Consider the following 20665-nt stretch of genomic DNA (forward strand, 5'->3'; position numbering starts at 1 on the left):
TCATGATCCACACAATCGAAAGCCTTTGCGTAGTCAATAAAGCACAGGTAAACATCCTTCTGATATTCTCTGCTTTCAGCCAAGATCCATCGGTCTTTAAAAAAATTTATTTTAATGTTTCAAAGGCACCTTCTAGACATGTATAAATTATCTGGTCACAGCCAGCATTGTACTTCAAGATATATCTTGAAATGTTCTTTTTGATGATGAATGCAACTCCGTTCCTCTTAAATTTGTTATTCCTGACTTTAAAAACCATATGATTATCTGACTTAAATGGCCAATACCTATCCATTTCAGTTCATTAATGCCTAAGATACCAATCTTTATACATTCCTTTTAATTTTTGATGACTTCTCATTTTACTAATAATCAGAATGTGGAATGTTCATACTTTGTGCACTCCATATTATGATTATTAGTGGATGTTTGCAGCTGTTACTTTTGAGTCGTGCCACATCAGGAAAGTTAAGCTTTTGCTTCATCACATCATTTAAAAAAATTTTTTTTGTTCTTCATCTTTATTGATGCACCTGACCCTGGTGACTATCCCCTCCTTCTTAGAAACTGTCTCCAAATTTATAATCTAAAACTGCTCATTTTCTTGATTCTTTTTTACCACTTTTTTACCGCTTTTTTTTGTTGTTGTTATTTAAAAAAAATGTTTTATTGTGAATTATATTATAGTTTACATGGGAGAGCAGGAGCTTTACATTCATCCTGTCGTATATTGTTTCATTTCCATGGTTAACAATCCCCACCATGCATCCTCAACCAACCAAAGGGTATACCCTGCAAGCCTGCCCCCCGGTCATCAGCACACAGGCCCTCTCCATATCTGGGTTTAGAGTTCCCAGCTGCTCCATCTGTCCAGGCATCATCTCTGCCTCCATCTCTGGTATCACTACTTCTTTGGGTAGGGTCCCACACTCCGCTCTTCTCCCTTGATGGTCCCAGAGACCTTTGCTCCTGGACTGCAAAGTCAATCACTCCCCTCCTTTTGCTATAAAATGTCTACCTTTACATTTCCAACCCTCACAATCATTCCTGATAACAATTATTCAGTATTGTACCACAAGAGACCTCTCCCCATATCATTTCATCAGCCTTGCCCAGACAGATTGACTACTACTAAATGGAGATTCTGCCTTCCTCCATACCCTAAGGATCTAGGCTCCCTCTTGAAAGCTTGTAAGCCAGTCATTTCTTGCCTTTGTAGCCCCCCAATTTTGTGTAGCCAATGTCCAAGTTGCCCATCCCTGTCTTCTCTGTGTATGGAGGAGGTGGTAATGTTCCTTGCTGTAAGGATTTGTTCCCTCTTTTGAGCTACTGCATCCATAGGTGTAGGTCAAGTTCCTCAAATTGTATTAGATTACTCTTTTGTTCCTCTTCTTTCTTCTTCTAGTTGGGTTCTGATCATCCCCACATGGAAGCCAGGTCAAGTGGGTATTATTTGCAAGTGTGTGGGTTCTTATACATATATCCTCTCTTCTTATCAGCTGGATGCTTCACTCTCTACTCTAGTCCTCCGTGACTATGACTCTGGGCCCAAGAGTCCCCAGGTCTTGCCATACTGCTGGCCAACCAGGTCTCTACCTGGGTTGACAGGAGTCTGTTGAACATTGTAGGGCTTAGCTTGCAGCGTCATTGCTGTTTTTCCCTCACTTCCCCTTATCGGTAATAAACATGGTCACTAATCAGAGTGCATGTCTGCTCCTGTATTCCCATTGAATTTTCGTTTTGGAAGGGGGATTGCCCTGAGGGGACCCGACCACTTGGCGTGATGTTTCCTGGGCGAGCAACTTGCTTGTTCTTGTAGTAATCAGTCGGACTGCCATTATTGTTTTGTATTTTTCCTGCCAGTCTTTCTTTTAAGAAGTATCTTCTGTTCTTCTAGCTGCTCTATGCTAGTCTGCTTGTCCTTTCCAGTGCAAATTTCCAACCTCAGAAGATTATGGATGGGGTTCAGGATTCCTCCTATGCTCTTACATAATGCAGAGTCTCCACAGGAAGCCTCCTTCAATGGGCAAATTATAGCAGCATTTAGGTATTCCAGTCAGTTATGGGTAGAAGATGGACTTACAGGCTTTCTATGGTGATATATTTGGCTATTCCCTTCTCACCCCTCAACTGTCTATTTTATAATGGTATGCCAGGCAAACCAAGATTCAAAAGACAGCCAAGCATCTTAACATTATCTCCCCGCTTTTGCCCATTCCAACCATGTCTCAATCCTTGTATCCCAGAGCACTGTTGTTCCAATGTTGTGCATACATCATTATTTACCTCTGTCCAACTTAGCCCATGCAAACCTGCCTAATTGTTTTCCCATCTGCCTTGTTCTTCCATTCCCCTCCCCTTATTGTGTATTGCCCCCCTCCCTAACATCCAAACTATCCTGTGTCTGTTCCCCACCCTGTGCTCCACCTTCCCCTCCCTTCCCTCACCCCACTCCCCCACACCCCAGTAACCAGCAGAGAATTCTCCCCCGCCCCCCTTTAGTATGGGTTCTTTTTCTTAGTCTTTTATAGTAGTGGTCCTATGCAATATTTCTCCTTTTGTGCCTGGCTAATTTCATTCAACATAATATCCTCAAGGTTCATCCATATGCGGTGGCTTGCAGCTTCCTTGTTATTTTCAAGGTAGCATAGTATTCCATTGTGTGTATATACCACAGTTTGTTTATCCATTCTTCAGGTGATGGGCACTTAGGCTGTCTCCATCTTTTGCTATTGTAAATAGTGTTGCTATGTACATTGGTGTGCATATATCTATTCGTGTTCTGGTTTGTATTTCTTGTGGGTAAATGCCAAGTAGAGGAATTGCTGGATCATAAGGTATTTCTATTTCCAACCTTCTGAGGAAGCGCCATATTGGTTTCCAGAGAGGTTGGACCATTTTGCAATCCCACCAGCAATGCAGGAGCATCCTTGTCTCTCCACATCCTCGCTAGAATTTATTGTCCTCTACTTTTTTGAACTTTGCTGTTATTGCTGGTGTGAGATGATATCTCATTGTTTTGGTTTGCATCTCTCTAATGGCTAGTGATCGTGAACATTTCTTCATATGTTTGTTGGTTGCCTGGATCTCCACCTTGGTGAAGTGTCTGTTCATATCCTGTACCCATTTTTTAATTGGGTTATTTGTCTTTTTTTTTTGTAGAGGTCTTGTAATTTCCTATATATTTTAGAAATGCTTGTATAAATATTACTGTCAAGAAAACCCTATTGAACAATTCTACTCTGTATCACATGGGGTTGCCTTAAGTTGGATTTGACAGCAGTGGTTTTGTTTTTTTTTTTAAATCAGTAATATGTGAGGATTTCAGTTATTCCACATTCTCACCAACAACTTGTTACTATCTGTCCTTTTAATCATAGCCATAGGGAGTCCTGGTGTGGTGCTATTGGAAGCACTGGACCATGGGTCATTTGAACTGCAAGGTCAGCTGTTCAAACTCACCAGCTGCTTCTCGGAAATTCTGTACAGAGTTTCTAAGTTGGAACTGTCTGGATAGCATTTAAAAGTAACAACAGTAGTGAGTTACAAATTTTGTTACTAAACCACAGTGTTAGCAGTTTGAATCTACCAGTCTCTGCAGGAGAAAGATGAAGCTTTCTGCTCCTATACAGATTTATAGCTGTGGAAACCCTATACAAGGTCGTTGTGAGGCAGAACCAACTCAACAACCTACAACCACCACCACCAGTGGGTGTGAAGTGTCATCTCATTGTGTTTTTGATTTGCATGTCCTTGATGGCTAATGATGTTGAGCATCTTTTCACTTGATTATTGGTCATTTGTATAGTTTCTTTGAAGGAATGCCTACTGTTCAGATCCTTTGAGATCTATGCAATTTTATACTCTTTTTGTTTAAAACAAAATCTTGGGAGAACAAGAACTTAAAACCAGTGTGTTCCATTGTCTTGTATTGTAAAAGCAATTATATTGTGATGATGACAAACATTCCTTGTTCATTCTTTATTCAGGAGCCTTTTCAAGCGCCACCTTTTCAGGGAGATCTTTCTTGATCATTCTCTCTGAAGAAGACTCATCTCCCTTCTCTTTCCTTTCTTACCGTAGTTTATATTTCTGCAGCACACATATCACTCTCTGACTTGACAGTTCAGTTATGTTTTTATTGTTTTAAGTCCCAGTGGAAAATAAGTTCAGTGAGGGTAGAGACTTTATGTTGTTCATAAAGTAGGCCCTCAGTTAATACTGGTGGAATGAATGATTGAATGAGGGAATGGAAAGACTAGGAGTCCACCATAACTTACTAGTTATCTTGGGCAAGTTGTTTTTTTTTTTTGGTTGAAAATCAAGGGAACTATGTTGAGTGAAAGAGACCAGTTTCAAAACATTATGATTCCAACTGAAACCCAACATATTGATGTCAAGTTGACTATCACCAGACCTTACTTCTAAGGTGACTCTGGGTGGATCCAACCACCCACCTCTAGGTTACTACTCAGCACTTCACTTTTTGCACCAGCCAGGGATTCTAGAAGATTCCATGTATGTGATACTCATCTTTGCTTCTGAGGAGAATTCTTGATGTACTGCCAAGACAAATTTGTTTATTCCCTGAAGCCATGGTATATTCATTATTCTTCACCAACACCATAATTAAATGCATCATTTGCCTTCAGTCTTCTTTATTCATTTTCTAGCTTTTGCAGGCATCATTTGGGAGATTAGAAGTCCTGGTTCAGAGTCCCAGCTCTGGAAAAAGTGCTTGTCTCCTTTCGTCATCTGTAGGCCCAGCTTTCCTTGATCTCCATGTGTCTTGGTATCAATCTTTCTTTGGATCTAGAAGCTTCACAGTCAAGTTGTTTAACTTTTGTTGGACTTAACATTATCATCTGTAAAACCACACACAGAAGTAATAGTATCTGTGTCATTGGGTTGTTGTGAGGATGAAATTGATTGGTGAATATAAAGCACTAAGCACCAAGCCAGGTACTCCAAAGAAACAAATAAAAAGCTAGCTGTTAATTTATCTTTTTCCATAGATTGGGTATGTTGCATAGCATAGCTGTAACAAATTGTTTGTTTGTAAGAAATGTGACATAACGAATGTAAGAAATGTTTACCTTTGCATAGACTCAGTAAACTAGAATTCTTTTTTTCCCTCAGGGAATGCAGAGAGCAACTAACGTCACCTATCAAGCCCATCATGTCAGCAGGAACAAGAGAGGTCAGGTGGTGGGGACCAGAGGTGGCTTCCGTGGTTGCACTGTTTGGCTAACAGGTATGGTCAAGAAAGAGAAACATTAAACAGATATGTTTATAAGCAGCCTGGACTAGGGCTAAGCAGATTTAAAATCAGATTTTTCTTTTTGTATCCAGAGCAGTACAACAGGTAACTGACCAAGTTGCTTACCTTATGGCTCTTCCTTTCATTCTTCACAGGATTGCTATTAACATTCAGGTGAAAAGCCAGGATACATCTTAAAACTACATTCTATTACATACTGCATGAAATTTGATAGTTTTTTAATTCTAAATAAAGCCTGGATTCTGCCTTCAAGAGGCTAACAGTGTAAACCATGTGAAGAGAACGACAGAATGATAATAAAAAATTGTACATATTTGGTTTAATTCAGCTTTTGCTTTGGCCGTTCATGGGTTCTTGTGTTTGTTTTTTCCAGAATCTGTGTTTGAGCTCTGCCGTAGCAGAATGTTGGGAGGGTAAACTGGTCCAGATATTGATGGTACTTTGAAAAACTGTTCTCTTTTAGGACTTGGTGTATCTCAACAGATTTGTCCACTGAATTTTTTTTTTTTGCCGTGACTTTATGAACACTGGTATAGTGTTAATCCTTATACTTTGCTGTTTGGCAAAAAAATAACATTTCCTGTTTGTAGTTGTTTTAATTACATGTTTCAATTTTAGAAAGGCCTCTTTGTTTCTAGATCAGAGAAGACAGCACTTCTACATTTCATCCAGTTACCGGTTTCTGAAATCTAGATTGTTGTTACATCATTGTGGCTTTTGCATTGCCCAAGTTCATGATGGTTGTGGTTTAAAGGGTTAAATTTTTATAATTGTATGTTAGTTCCATAGGTAAATTGTGTTTACTTCATGAGCTCTTTGTTTGATTTAAATCTTAATTGGATGTATTTCACTGTTAAGTCGTTTTTCCAAGATAGTCTTCTGTTGGGCTTTGAATTCTCTGAATTTTTGTGCTAGAGAATGTCGACCATCTTTTATGACAACTTAGTTACATATGTGTGTGTGTCTGTGGTACTGGTGTGGTGCTGTAGGATAAGCACTGAACCTCAAGGTCGGTTTAAACTACAAGGTTGGTGGTTCAAACTCACCAGCTGCTCCTTTGAAACCCTAAACAGGGTTGCTATGAGTTGGAACCAACTTGACAGCATTTAATAGCAACAACAACAACTTGTGTGTATACATATACATTTAAAAACTTTTTTTTGTTTGCCCTAAACAGAGATGAGGCTTTCTGCTCCCGTAAAGATTTACAGCCTCGGAAACCCTGTGCAGGGCCAGTATGAGTTGGAACCGACTCCACGGTACTTAACAACAACAACAAAACTTTGAAACATTGCTCCATTCTCTTCTGACATTAACTATTGCAGAGAAGTGTGAGGCTTATCCTCTTTTTTTTCTTTCTCTTTATGATCATTCCTTTTTCTTCTGGATGTCTGAAGAATAATTTCTTTTTCTATAATTTAGAATTTTGCCGTTCTCATTAGACCTTTTATCCATCCAGAATTGATTTGTGTGTGTAGTGACAGAAGGGGATCTATTTTCTTTTTCTCTGTGGATAATCAATTGTCTCAAGAACATATATTGATGAAGGTATCCTTTTTCTGACCTGCTGTGCCAGTTCTGTCATATGTCACATGTTCACTTACATGTGGCTCTGTTTCTGGACTCTGTTCTATTGATATGCTTGTGAGTTCCTCTATTACTGTTATACCATTCTAATAATAATAGTTTTGTAATTAGCCTTGAAATCCAGTGGAGTAGATCCTCCTACTTTATTCTCTAGGAGTGTCTTCCCTTTTCTTTTTATTTTTTAAGCTTTTTGTACTATCATATATACGTTTTGCTATCATCTTAACAAATTTCACAGATTTGTTAGGGATTGTATTGTACCTATTGTTTGATTTGTGGGTGGAATTAACATCTATAGGCTATTGACTACTCCTTTCTATGAATGTGGAATATCTCTATTTATTTGATTACTAATGATATCATGATATTTTCAATAACCTTATATGCATGCGAAAGTTGGACCGTGAATAAGGAAGATCCTAGAAGAAATGATGCATTTGAGTTATGATGTTGGAGGAGAATATTGAAAGTGCCATGAGCTGCCAAAAGAACAAACAGATTTGTATAGGAAGAAGTGCAGCCAGAGTATTCCTTGGAGGCCAAGATGGCCAAACTTTGTCTCTCACACTTCAGACATATTGTCAGGAGGGACAAGTCACTGGAGAAGGATATCATGTTTGATAGGGTGGAGGGTCAGAGAAAAAGAAAAAGACCCCCAGCGAGATGGATTACAAAATGGCAGCATCAGTGGGCTCAAGTGAGGCCACAGTTGTGAGGTTAGCCCAGGACCTGGCAGTGTTTCATTCTGTTGTGCGTAGGGTCGCTATGAGTCGGTACTGACTCGATGGCACCTAACAATGATGCTTATAGTGGTGCTGTGTGCTAATGTACTGGATTGCAAAGTTGGTTTAAACCTCAAGTGGTTCAAGCTCACCAGTTGCTCCTCGGAAACCCTGTAAAGGATCACTTTGGGATAGAACTGACTCAGCAGCACTTAACAACAACAAAAAACATCAGGATTTTAGTACATGTTTGTCTTGATGTGGTGCTGTAGGATAAGCACAAGATGGCTAACCAGAGGTCAGCGGTTCAAACCCACTGTTTGCTTCTCAGAAACACTATACAGGGTTACTGTGAGAACTGATTCGATGGCCCTTACAACAATATCAGTTTTCATAAATGTTCATGTATGTTGGAAAAGACTATATATTCCCCTGATGTGTGTTCATTAGATCAGTTGTTGTTTTTGTTGTTGTGATTAAGTGCCATTGAGTTGGTTCTGACCCATAGCAGCCCTGTATAGGGTTACCAAGGAGGGACTGGTGAGCTTGAACCACCGACCTTGCAGTTCAAATGGCTTTGCAGTCTGGCGCATTAACCCACAGCACCACACCAGGACTCCGGGTTTGTGTATGTTGCTGTTAGGTGCCATCAAGTCGGAACCGACCCATAGCGACCTTATGCATAGCAGAACGAAACACTGCCCGATCCTGGGCCAACCTCACTACTGTTGCCACGCCTGAGTCCATTGATGCTGCCACTTGGCCAATCCTTCTTGTTGGGGGTCTTCCTCTTTTTCTCTGACCCTCCACATTAACAAACATGATATCCTTCTCCAGTGACTGGTCCCTTCTGACAATATGTCCACAGTATGAGAGACGCAGTTTGGCCATCTTGGCCTCCAAGGAGCACTCTGGCTTTACTTCTTCCAAAATGGATCTGTTGGTTCTTTTGGCAGCCCATGGCACTTTCAATATTCTCCTCCAACACCATAACTCAAAAACATCAGTTCTTCTATAGTGTTACTTATTCATTGTCCAGCTTTCGCATACATATGAGGTTATTGATAATACCATGGCTTGGATCAGGCGTACCTTAGTCCTCAAGCTGACATCTTTGCTCTTCAACGCTTTAAAAAGGTCTTGTGCAGCAGATTTGCCTAATGCAATACGTCATGTGCTTTCCTGACTGCTAAGCTTCTGTGAGTGTTGATAGTTGATCCAAGAAGGATGAAGTCCTTGACAACATCAATCTTTTCTCCATTGATAAGAATGTTGTTTATTGGTCTATATGGTGAGGATTTTTGTTTTCTTGACATTGAGATATAATCCATACCTAAGGCTGTGCTCTTTGATCGTCATCAGTCAATATTTTAAGTCCTCTTCACTTTCAGCAAGCAAGGTTGTATCATCTGCATATTGCAGGCTGTTAATGAGTCTTCCTCTAACCCAAAACCTTACGAATAGCAGAGAAACACTGTCAGAAATGTAGAGGGGTAGATAATTTCAGAATTAATTTGAGTATATAACTGTATATTAAAATTTAACATGCAGTTTTAGACTAGTGATAATAAGTGGATAAAGTGAGTATCTTTCTCCCAACTATGTTGTTGTTAAGTGCTGTCAAGGCGGTTCCAACTCATAGTGAATCTGTATAGGATTTCCGAGGAGCAGCTGGTGAGTTTGAACTGGCGACCTTGTGATTCAAATGACCTTGCAGTTCAGTGTCTGATCTACAGAGTAATGCCAGGAATCTAACCATATCTGGTGTTAAAATTAATTAAGTCCTTTTGTACTCATTAGTGATTTCAAGGATGCCTTTGAGCATAGACATACATTATTAAAAACATACATGCATACTGTGTTTCAATTGTAGATGTTTTCTTAGGTAGGAGGTATTTCTTATATAGAGCAATATTGGGTAAGAATATTACTGAGAGACTGCTGTGAATAATGAAAGTAATTAAGTTTAACTGTTTTTGTTATTAAATAATTAATCTTTTCACTTTATTTATGGGATTTGTTTGGATTGTGTAGGCTTATCTGGCGCAGGGAAGACCACGGTGAGCATGGCTTTGGAGGAGTACTTGGTTTGCCATGGTATTCCATGCTATACTTTGGACGGTGACAACATTCGTCAGGGTCTCAATAAAAATCTTGGGTTTAGTCCTGAAGACAGAGAAGAGAATGTCCGACGTATTGCAGAAGTTGCCAAGCTGTTTGCAGATGCTGGTCTAGTGTGCATCACAAGTTTTATATCACCTTATACTCAGGTATGTGCTTTTTGTGTCATTGATGCTTTAACTACATTTACTGAGAATATGGTATCAGGTGAAAGAAAACCCACCAAATAAACACTTACTAGTGCTTTGAGACTAAATTCAAATTAAAGTAACTAAAAATATTTCTGTGCTAGAAATGACTTCCTGAGTGAATCTTTTTTTAAAAAAAACAGTTTATTGTGGTATAGGTGAAACTTTACATAGCAAATTAATTTTCTGTTCAACAGTTTATACACATTTTGTTTTGTGACGTTAGTTGAAATTTTCCCAATATGGCAGCACTCTTCCCACTTCCTTTCTGGTTCCGCATTTGTACTGCCCTTCTTGCCTGCCTCTTTCTACCTTCTGAGTTTTGTGTTTGGTCTCTTATTGTGAAGAGTATGTTCCTCCCTTATGTTATTGTTCACTTTATAAACCTGTCTGTTGTTTGGCTGAAAGGTGATTCCATGAGGTAGGTTCAATTTCAGGTTTGGAGGGTGTCTCATTTATGATCATAGTCTTGGGGATTCCACCAGTTTCTATCAGACCAGTAAGTCTGGTCTGTTTCTGTGACTTTGATTTTTGCTCTACTTTTTTTTTTCACTCTGTCCATGACCTTTTATTGTGGTCCTGATCAGAGAAGTTGATAGTGGTAGCCAGGCACTATCTAGTTCACCTCTCAGGGTAGTGGAGACTAAGGTCCTTTGGACTTAATTGTTTCCTTGAATTTTTAGTTTTCTTGACTTTTTTGGTGTGAACAGGGAGAGGTCAAGAGTTGCATCTTAAGCTTAGATGGTCACTCACAAGCTTTTAAGCCTCCACTTGCTGCTTGCCAAACTAGGATATACGTTGTCTGAATTTTATTAAATGCCTTTTTTATATTGACTGATAGGATCATATGGTTGTTTTCCCATGTTTTATTTATTTGGTGGATGACTTAGATTTTGTAATGTTGAACCATCCTTGCATTTCTGGAATGAATCCTTCTTGGTCATGATACATTATTTTTTGATAAGATATTGAATTCTATTAGCTCAGATTTTGTTGAGATTTATTTCAGTATATTACATAATTTAAAATTAGTTGAAACAAAGATGAATTTGAGTGTATAGAGTAGAGAATATAGCACGAGAAGCTGTATGAGAGCTAAGGATTGAAATTTGGGAATAACATCTTTTAAAAGGATACTTGGAATAGTAAGATCACAGCTTAGTTATGGCTGTGTCAGACACTCGGGTTGTAAAGATAATGAAGTGATTTCATTGTGTGGGAGTAATATCTATAATAGAGATATGTAGTAGTAACAGTGAGAACCCAGAGGATGCAAGGGTTCTCAGTCAGGCTGGGCCTGCAGAGGTTTCTTGATGGGGGTCACTCTGAAGATATGCAGTGAGGGAACACATTGCTTTAGTACGAAGAGTGGTGGTGGAGCATTTTTGGTGGAGGGAATAGCAAAGGCATGGGCCCAAAGAGTCTGCCTGATAGACTGGCAGCACAGGAAATGATGGGGCCAATTTCACACTAAGACGTGGACTTTACCCTAGTGATGGTGGAGAGTCTCTGAAGATACTAAAAATGGTCAGCTTTGCATATATTACCCAGATCAAGGCTAGATACAAGAAGACTGATAAAAGTATGTTGTAATAAGGAAGGTGGTGAATGCTTAAGTGAACTAAGTGGAAAGACAATGGTGGAAGTTGCAAGGGCAAATTTTGAAAATGTTGGTTCTGTCTTTTAGTCCCTTAGTATGTAGGATATGAATGTAGAGTTTGCACTTGAGAACTGCAAAAAAAGTGGCATCTTCAGGGGAGAATCTGGTTTTAGTTAAGACCAGAAAGGAGAAGATGGTGGCTTACAAAGGGACCAATATTCCAAAGGACAGGGTGGGGGAAGTTTAGACTGAGGGATAAAGAAAACTGGCTTGCATTTGACGAGTGAATAAACTAATTGTGGGGGTGTGAATGGACCTCTTTTGTGAAGGTGCTTTTCGTGGCAACTCAGGCTGAAGTTGAACATGATATTAGAGAAAGGTCTGGTGAGTCCTGCATTCAAAGTGGGTCACAACTTCAGGTCCCACATCAAATTTAGTGAAAAATTTTATGGAACATTTTTTTGTGGCCCCTAGGATTCCTGGTGGTGCCATGGGTTAGACCTTGGGCTATCAACTGCAAGGTCAGTTGTTCAAATCCACTGACTACTTTGTGCATTAGGAAGATGAGGCTATCTGCGCCACAAATATTTAGTTTCAGCACTAAATATCCAACCACTATGAGTTGGAATTGACTCAGTGGCAGTGGATGAGTTATTGTTATTCCTCCTAGAATGTTCTAATACCCCAGGTTTTCAGAACATTGTGCTTTTTTAGAACTGCTATGAAGAATGGACATGTTAAGCTAATGCTATCTTAAATTTATTTTTTTCAATTTAAGTTTTAAAAATATTTTACACTAATTTGGTTGAAAAGTATCTTTACTTAATGATAAAAATAGTACTTTCTACTCAAATGATCATTTTTCCCCCTATGTGTCTTGTAAGGATCGTAACAATGCAAGGCAAATTCATGAGGGTGCAAGTTTACCATTTTTTGAAGTATTTGTTGATGCTCCTCTGCATGTTTGTGAACAGAGAGATGTCAAAGGACTCTACAAAAAAGCACGAGCTGGAGAAATAAAAGGTAAATAGTTTTATACCCAGGTTTTTTTTTCCCTCCTTGGGTATTTATTTCACCATCTCTGGGATTGATAATCTTTTCCAAGTGGCTGGGGATATTCAAATGCCTTGGAGTTCCATGAGAACAGAAACAGGATCTGTTGTTTGTTTCAGGCCTAACACAGTATCTGGCCCTGTGAGCTAAATGAGTGTTTACTGTTTTCATGAATGATGGAAACTTACTTACAAAGCAGAGTTTTCTTTTTTTGGAGATCCAATCCAAACTTTATTAGCAGAAAGCCAGCAGTCTGGAGGAAGGAGAGAATCATTTCTCTAGACCTTCCTGTCTTTCACTAAGAGCAGGCACATTATATAGGGTAAGTTGCATTTGGATGAACACTTCATCTATTTTAATATCAAGATACCATTCTTTGGAAAAAGAAATAATAAGGCAATAAACTTCCTCCAACTTTCTACCTTTAGGGAAAAAAAACACACAAATAAATCAACAGACTTCCTCAAACACTCTACCTTTAGGGTCTCAGCTGCTTAATTCCTGAGATTCCTATCTGGGTGGGTTTAAGCATGTCCTATTCTCCTTGTCCTAGTCTCCTTTTAGGATCACAAGGTCATTTTAGCTAATTTTTAAACTTCCTCATTTGCAGGCTTCTCACTTGAGACTTAATGACTAAACCAAGTCCATTTTGTTTAGGTCAGTAGATCCATGCTGTCATTCCCTACTTTTATTTTTAGATTCATTTCTGTGAAATTTGCATGAAATGCACAGCAAGTGCAAGCACAGCTGTGCGTGTGGAAGGGTCGTAGCGCCAGCAGCCCCTGAGCGTATGGGCCCAAGGGATTGCTGAGGATTCCCTGGAAACAGGCCGTGGTGGCCAGCAGTGCTCAGCGCGCGCTCTGTGTTGAAAGGTGTTGGCTTCTGAGATGAAAATAACCTCGAAGCAGTTGCTTTGCTTAGCCACAAAGGGGGATGGCCTCGTAGACAGGTAGACAGGGGGATGGTTGCACACCCTGCTCACCCAGGTACTTGGAAGACGCGCTGCATGTACTCTTTGTAGAAGCCCTCATGGGTAGGTGGCATGTGGGTTGTCTGGCAGCCTGGGCGTGGCGCCGGACTGTCTTTGTTGCTGTTTTCATCCACAATGGTCTCATCGAAGTCAAAGGTCAGAAGGAAGCGCGACGCGCCCAGCGCAGCCATCCCGCCTTCCCTAGACAAGCTTTGGAGGCTAGCAACTGGGAAACACCCACTCATTGTCAGTATATCACCCTGGGCGCCACCTGTAGGGATCCTATTGGCCTCCACCTGTCACCCAGAGCTCCTCTGGCAGCTTTGTTCCAAGTGATCAAATCCTCTTGTAGTCACTAGTGAGAGTCCCTGAGAGAAAAGGGAGTAGGACCTGAGCGTTGCCTGCAGACATGGTCTCTTCTTTTTCACGATGTCTCAGCAACAGATGCCTGAAAGGTCAAGTTTACAACTGGCGGTCACATAGCATCAGAATCAGGATTAGGACTCAGGGCTTGCAGATGGTTCTTGGTAAACTGCAGTTAGAGCTGGCTCCCATTGCTTTCAAGAGCTTTTGGGTGTTTGTTTTTTTTTTTTTTTTACCCCTCCCATCTTCTTTTGATGCTTTTTGCATCATTCAGTGTTTTGCTCATAAAAGTCTTCAATATTGCAAGTTGAGGCTTGACTTTTTTTCTTCACGTTTCTCAGCTTGAGAAATACTGCGTGTGTACTTCCCTTTTGGTTTCCTAACTCCAGGTCTTTACACATTTTGTTATATTTGACTTTGTAATTTTCTTTTCAGCTTTGGAATTTTCTGTTCGGCTTTTATAACTCATTTCTTCCATTTGCTTTAGCATCTTTATGCTGGAGAGCAAGTTTCAGAATCTCTTCTGAAGCTCTTTTCTTTCTTTCTTTCTTTCTTTCCTTCTTAATGACTGTGTGCTTTGTTCCTATATGATGTTCTTGATGTCATCCCACAATTCTTCTGGTCTGTGGTCTTTAGTGTCTAATGCATCAAATCTGTTCTTCAGATAATCACTAAATTCAGGTGGGGTATATTCAAGGTCATATTGGCTCTTTTGGACCTGTTTTAGTTTTCTTCAGCTTCAGCCTGAACTTGTATATAGGCAATTGATGGTCTGCCCGTTTCATAGTCTACCCCTGGTCTTATTTTGTCTGATGATATGGTGCTTTTCCACTGTTTGTTTCATCAGATGTAATCAATCTGATTTCTGTGTTATTTAATCTGGTGAGGTTCATGCATATAGTCATCTTGTATGTTGTTTAGTAAAGATATTTGGAAAATTCTATCATGCAGTCTCCAGCATCATTTCTATTACCAAGGCCCTATTGTCCAAGGTCCTACTCTTTTTTGTTTCCAAGTCTTGCATTCCAATTGCCAGTAATTATCAATCCATACTGGGAGTTCTGGTGTGGTGCGGTGGGTTAATGAGCCAGACTGCAAAGCTGTTTGAACTGCAAGGTTGGCAGTTCAAGCTCACCAGCTGCTCCTCGGAAACCCTATACAGGGTCGCTATGGGTCGGAACCGACTTGATGGCACTTCATAACAACAACATCAATAGATCTTGACTGTATGTTTGCTCAGTTTCAGACTGAAGAAGTTCCTTGAATTTCTTCATCACTGGCTTTAGTGTTTGGTTTGTAAATTTGACTAATAATGGTATTAACTGGTCTTCCTTATAAGCTTATGGATACTACCCTATCACAGACAACATTGTGCTTCAAGAGAGATCTTGATGTGTTCTTTGTGTTGATGAATGCGTCTCCATTCCTCTTCAATTTGTCAATCCTGGCAGAGTAAATCATGTGATTGTCAGATTCAGAATGGTCAATACTGGTCCATTTCATCTCACTAATACTTAGGGTATCCTTGTTTATATGTTCCATTTCATTTTTTACAATTTCCAGTTTTCTTAGATTCATACTTCGTACATTCTGTGTTCTGATTATTATTGGATAGTTACATCTATTTCTCTTTGTTTTGAGTTGTACCCCATCAGCAAATGAAGGTCTTGAGGGCTTTTCTTCTTTCATGCCATCATGATCAACTCTATTTTGAGGAGGAAACTTTCCCAGTCACATTTTGAGTGCCCTCCAATGTGAGGGGCTAATATTCTAGCAGCATATCTGACAATATTCTGGTGTTCTTCATCATGTTTCAATATTCTGGTGCTGACAGTGTTCCATGGCTATTCATGAGGTTTTTAGTGAGTAAATATTCAGAAGTAGTCTGTCTCTTCTTCTTCCTAGTCTGTCTTCATCTGGAAGGTCAGCTGAAACCTGTTCACCATGGGTGACCCTGCTAATAATTTCAATACCTGTGGCATAGCTTTCAGAATCACAGCAACATTCAAACCATCACAGTACGACAATCTGACAGGCGGTGGGCCACACCCGATAGTACCATGCAAATAGAGTGTTTAGGACCTAATATTGGGATTGAGCAGTGTTTTGTTTTGCTGGGCTTAAAATGAGCCATTTCAGAAGCAGGAAGGGTGATATACTACCAATAAGAAAGAAGGGCGGTGAATAGATCATATCTTTTGTACCCCAAGATCTCTGTGAGGGAAGGCGGCAGTAGGTGCAGTGGTACAGAGAGACAGAGCAGCAGGCTTCTGGGCCCACTGGCTGAGTGAAGCTGAGTGCCTTTGGCCAGGAGAGTGGCTTGCAAAACTAGCTGCCCTTTGGCATTTACCCACAGTGCTAAGGGAGCTTGAAACACTTGCCCACGGGGTGTTGAGGCCAAGGGGCCAGCCACATGGCAGAGGTGCCAAAGATGAGACTGAGGCATGCCTGTGGTTTGATTGAGAAGAGATACTCCTGGCCAGAGAATGACTGTATCCTGAGTTGTTTCTGATCCTAAATTGTGCCTTGTTCATTTCCCTAATAAATTCCACAATTGTGTTTAATGTCTGTGAGTTCTCTGCACTGGTGTATGCAACCCAGCATTGAAACAGAATCGGAATTGGTAAAGAAAGTTGGAGGGTGGAGGCATGCCTTATCTCTTTATAGGATAAGGCTGATTTTGAGTTTGATAGCTTTCCAGTTGTGATGCTACGGCAGTTACATTGTAACAGATATAATAGGGAAAATCTAAATAGTGATCTCTACATTGATTGTATTTGACATGGAATATATTGATATAACAGCCTTTTCTTCTTAATGGTTTACTTAATCTTGTGGTATTTGTTTTACTTGGACACTTGTTATCTGATGGCAGAATGAAGCCTGAATTGAGTGAAGGTTTACAGGCAAGATCATCAATTTTAAATCTAACAAATTGTACACTTAGTTATGTCTCAGTGATTGCATCCCCCTCCACACAACAATAGTTACCATGTTTCCTCTCTATGGTTCCTGTTTGCATTCCACCCACCTTCTTATCCCTTCTCACCCTTGTTCTTAGGTAAATGTTGCCTTTTTCATTTTTAATCATCGACCATTGCACGGAGAGCGTACCTTGCTAGTGTTATTGTCACTCTGTATACTTATCAACTTTTTGGCTGAAAATGGGGCCAAGAGGGTGAGTTCCTGTCCACACCTGAAGGTTGGTCTTAGGTTCGTCCAGTTGTTTCCTGACCAGTAAGCCTGGTCTTCTTTTATTTTTTAATACTTTTGAGTTTTGTTACACATACTCTGCTGCTCTTTCTGGGACCTTATAATGTGATCACTTTAAGAGCAGTTGGTAGTAGTAGCTGGTCACCATCTAGTTCTTCTGGTCTCTGAGTTGCTCACATGTTCCACAAGTATGTTGGACTAATTGATTCGTATCCTCTTCAAGTCTCATCATTTTTCTTTCTTCAGCACATGGAGAGACCAGTAGCTGCATGTTAGATGGCTGCTCTTGAGCTTTTAAGATCCAGACACTATTGACCAAAGTTGGATGTAGAACTGATCTCTGTGGACTGTGTTTTGCCAGTTGACCATGCTTTCCCTTGAGGCTATGGTGCTGAGGCCCGGGGCCCAGCTTTAAGATGTTTGAGACTATGTCAGTAGTTTCCATCATTTTGCCTGCTGTATTATTCTCCTACATTCATAGTTGTGTTTGCAGGAAAGATGTGTACCTATGCTCCAATATCCTCTTTCAAACTCTTCCTTCCATACCATTCAGCATGTGTCTCTCTTCATGTATCTATCTGCAGAATACTCTTGTTTTAAAGTTGTATATATGTCACTATTTACCTCTATCCCCTTGAGCCTTTTCTCTGTGTCTTTACCGTTCTTCTGCCAACCTCCCTCTTTTTGTATATTGTCCTCCCCACTTTGTATGGTGCTCTCTCTTTGGGATATTGCCATCCCTGTCATCCCAGTTAACAGGTGTCTACCCTCAAGCCAGTGAATTACTCTCCCTACCTCCCTACCGCTGTTAACCATTAAAGAATGTTTCTTTTAGTATGAATTTTTTTTCTTGAGTTTTTACAATAGTGGTCTCATATAGTATTTGTGCTTTTGTGATTGCCTAATTTCACTCAGCATACTGTCCTCCAGGTTCATCCATATTATGAGGTGTTTCACAGATTCATCATTATTCTTCAAGGTTACATAGTATTCCATTGTGTGTGTCTACCAAAGTTTGTTTATCCATTCTTCCATTGATGGCCCTGTACCATTTTTACACCTGGGAAATTGAATGCTCAGGCTGTACCCCAGACCAACTAAATCAGATTCTCATGGATGGAATCCAAGTGATTTCAGTCTGTATTTCCATTTGAGAATCAGAGCCCAAAGACCCTGGTTCTAACCAGGATTATTCCCTTTTCCCCTTGCCTTAGCTTATTTTTATTGTGACTTATCACTAAATGCTATTGGGAATATTGGTAATGCAGAGATTTCATCTTATGTTCATGAATTTATTTGACACTTAGATGAAATGAATTTGTACTATATATTTTTAATTGCCTTTGATAACTGAATGTCTTTTTAAAAATGTCTTTATTTGTTGTTGAGCATGTATATAGCAGAACATAAACCTATTCAACAATTTCTACAAGCACAATTCAGTATCATTGATTACATTATTCAAGTGTGCAACTATTCTCATCTTCCTTTTCCAAGTTGTTCCTTACCCTTTAACATAAACTCATTGCCCTTAAGTTTTCTGTCTAGTCTTTTGAGTTGCTGTTATCAGTTTGATCCTTTATAGATAGATCTTACAAGAGAATAGTGCTCAAGGCAGACTTTTTTACTAATTAAGCTTAATTATTGTTTGATTTTAAGAAGACTTCAGGGGATGTTTTTGGCTTCAGATTTAAAGATTATCTCTGGGCAATAATCACAGTGGTTCATTCAGCTTCCATAGCTCACAAAAGTCTGACTTTCATTAGACTTTGAAGTTCTAATCTGCTGTTTCCCCCTTTTGTTCAACATTCTTCTACAGAGTCTTTGATCAAAGTGTGCAGTAGTGATATCCAGTTCTTCTGGTTGTATGACAAAGAGGACTTTTAATAGTAATCCTACTGTTCTAATTTATAATCTGTGAACGATGCAAGCATTGCTAGGTCCTGGAATGATTTCCATACAGGGTAATAATGTCAGGGTATAAGACAGGCACAACCTATCTTCAGTTTATTTCTTTAGGGAAACTGTGCATATTATCTTTAATTGGCAGTTACATTGTAACAGATATAATAGGGAAAATCTAAATAGTGATCTCTACATTGATTGTATTTGACATGGAATATATTGATATAACGAGGAGCTCTGGTAGCGTAGTGGTTACGAATCGGGCTGCGAACCTTAAGGTCAGCGGTTCGAGACTACCAGCCGTTCCGCGGGAGAAAGATGAGGCTTTCTACTCCTGTAAGGATTTACACCCTCGGAAACCCTGTACAGGGTCGCTATGGGTCGGAACCGACTCGACGGCACTTAACAACAACAACAACATATTGATATAACAGCCTTTTCTTCTTAATGGTTTACTTAATCTTGTGGTATTTGTTTTACTTGGACACTTGTTATCTGATGGCAGAATGAAGCCTGCAGAACTTTAATATGCCCAGAGGTAATCCTTAGGGTGGAGGGTCAGAGAAAAAGAAGAAGACCCCCAGTGAAATGGATTGGGAAAGTGGCGGCATCAATGGGCTCAAGCGTGGCAACAATTGTGAGGTTGGCCCAGGACTGGGCAGTGTTTCGTTCTGTTGTGCATAAGGTCACTATGAGTTGGTATCGACTCGATGGCACCTAACAACAACAACAACAGTCCTTATGAATGTCATGAGCAGATTGACTTAGTATCAGTTTTTGCATTGAAAAAAATCAAGCATGTCAAGTTCAGTCCTAATCTCAGGGCTCAGGTTCTATGTATTCTGTATGCTGTAGAGAAATTGAATTGCACAGATCACTTGATTTTGAGTGCTTATTTATTTATGGGTGGTGCAGTTATTTCCTTTAGAGAGAAAGAGAAAGATGCATTTAAGGAGGAAATAAAAGCTTAATTATAAATCTCCCAAGAAAGATGTTTCAGTCCTAAAGCCCTATAGCTTAGAAGAAAAGTGCAGATATAACTGTTAACATAGCAGATACTTGTAGTTAATGGAACAAGCCCTTTATATTTTAATTAGAATTACCCCCACTGTGCTATCATTTACCTTTTTACAGGGTTCACTGGGATTGATTCCGAGTATGAAAAACCAGAGGCTCCTGAATTGGTGCTGAAAACAGACTCTTGTGATGTCAATGATTGTGTCCAGCAGGTTGTGGAGCTTCTACAAGAACGGGTAAGAGAAAGTCAGAGAGGAAGCCACCCACCAGTGATTGTAACCATCTCACAACCTTACTCCTCCAAAGAAAAGCCAGAGGAAGCCCACTGCCATTGAGTCTGCTCTGACTCACAGAGACCCTGTGGAGGGTTTCTGAGGCTGTAAATTGCACCGGAACAGACAGCCACCTCATCTTTCACCTGAGGAGCAATGGGTTTCAACTGCTGACCTTGCAACTTTCATTCCAGTGCTTATCCTATAGCGTCAGCAGAGTTCCTTACCAAAGAAAGGTGGTGCAAATGTTTAGTACCATTTAGATTGTAATTTCTTTGTAGTGCCAACAGTTTTGTGTATGTCTGTGCTGTGCTATATATGTTTATATATATTATCAAACGGCCACCACTCGTCTGTCTGTCGTGCTGTGGTG

General features: G+C 39.9%; 1 protein-coding gene across 1 annotated transcript in view; it reads left to right on the top strand.

Moving 5' to 3' along the window:
- The window catches only part of PAPSS1 (3'-phosphoadenosine 5'-phosphosulfate synthase 1), a 174525-nt gene that overhangs the window by 41071 nt on the left and 112789 nt on the right, over positions 1 to 20665 (top strand). The window contains exons 2-5 of the mRNA XM_006869328.1: positions 5140 to 5254; positions 9625 to 9860; positions 12384 to 12522; positions 20138 to 20256. Coding sequence (XP_006869390.1) covers positions 5140 to 5254; positions 9625 to 9860; positions 12384 to 12522; positions 20138 to 20256 — 609 coding nt within the window. The remainder of the gene's footprint in view (positions 1 to 5139; positions 5255 to 9624; positions 9861 to 12383; positions 12523 to 20137; positions 20257 to 20665) is intronic.

This window comes from Chrysochloris asiatica, unplaced genomic scaffold (assembly GCF_000296735.1).
Source record: "Chrysochloris asiatica unplaced genomic scaffold, ChrAsi1.0 scaffold00129, whole genome shotgun sequence".
Lineage (NCBI taxonomy): Eukaryota > Metazoa > Chordata > Mammalia > Afrosoricida > Chrysochloridae > Chrysochloris > Chrysochloris asiatica.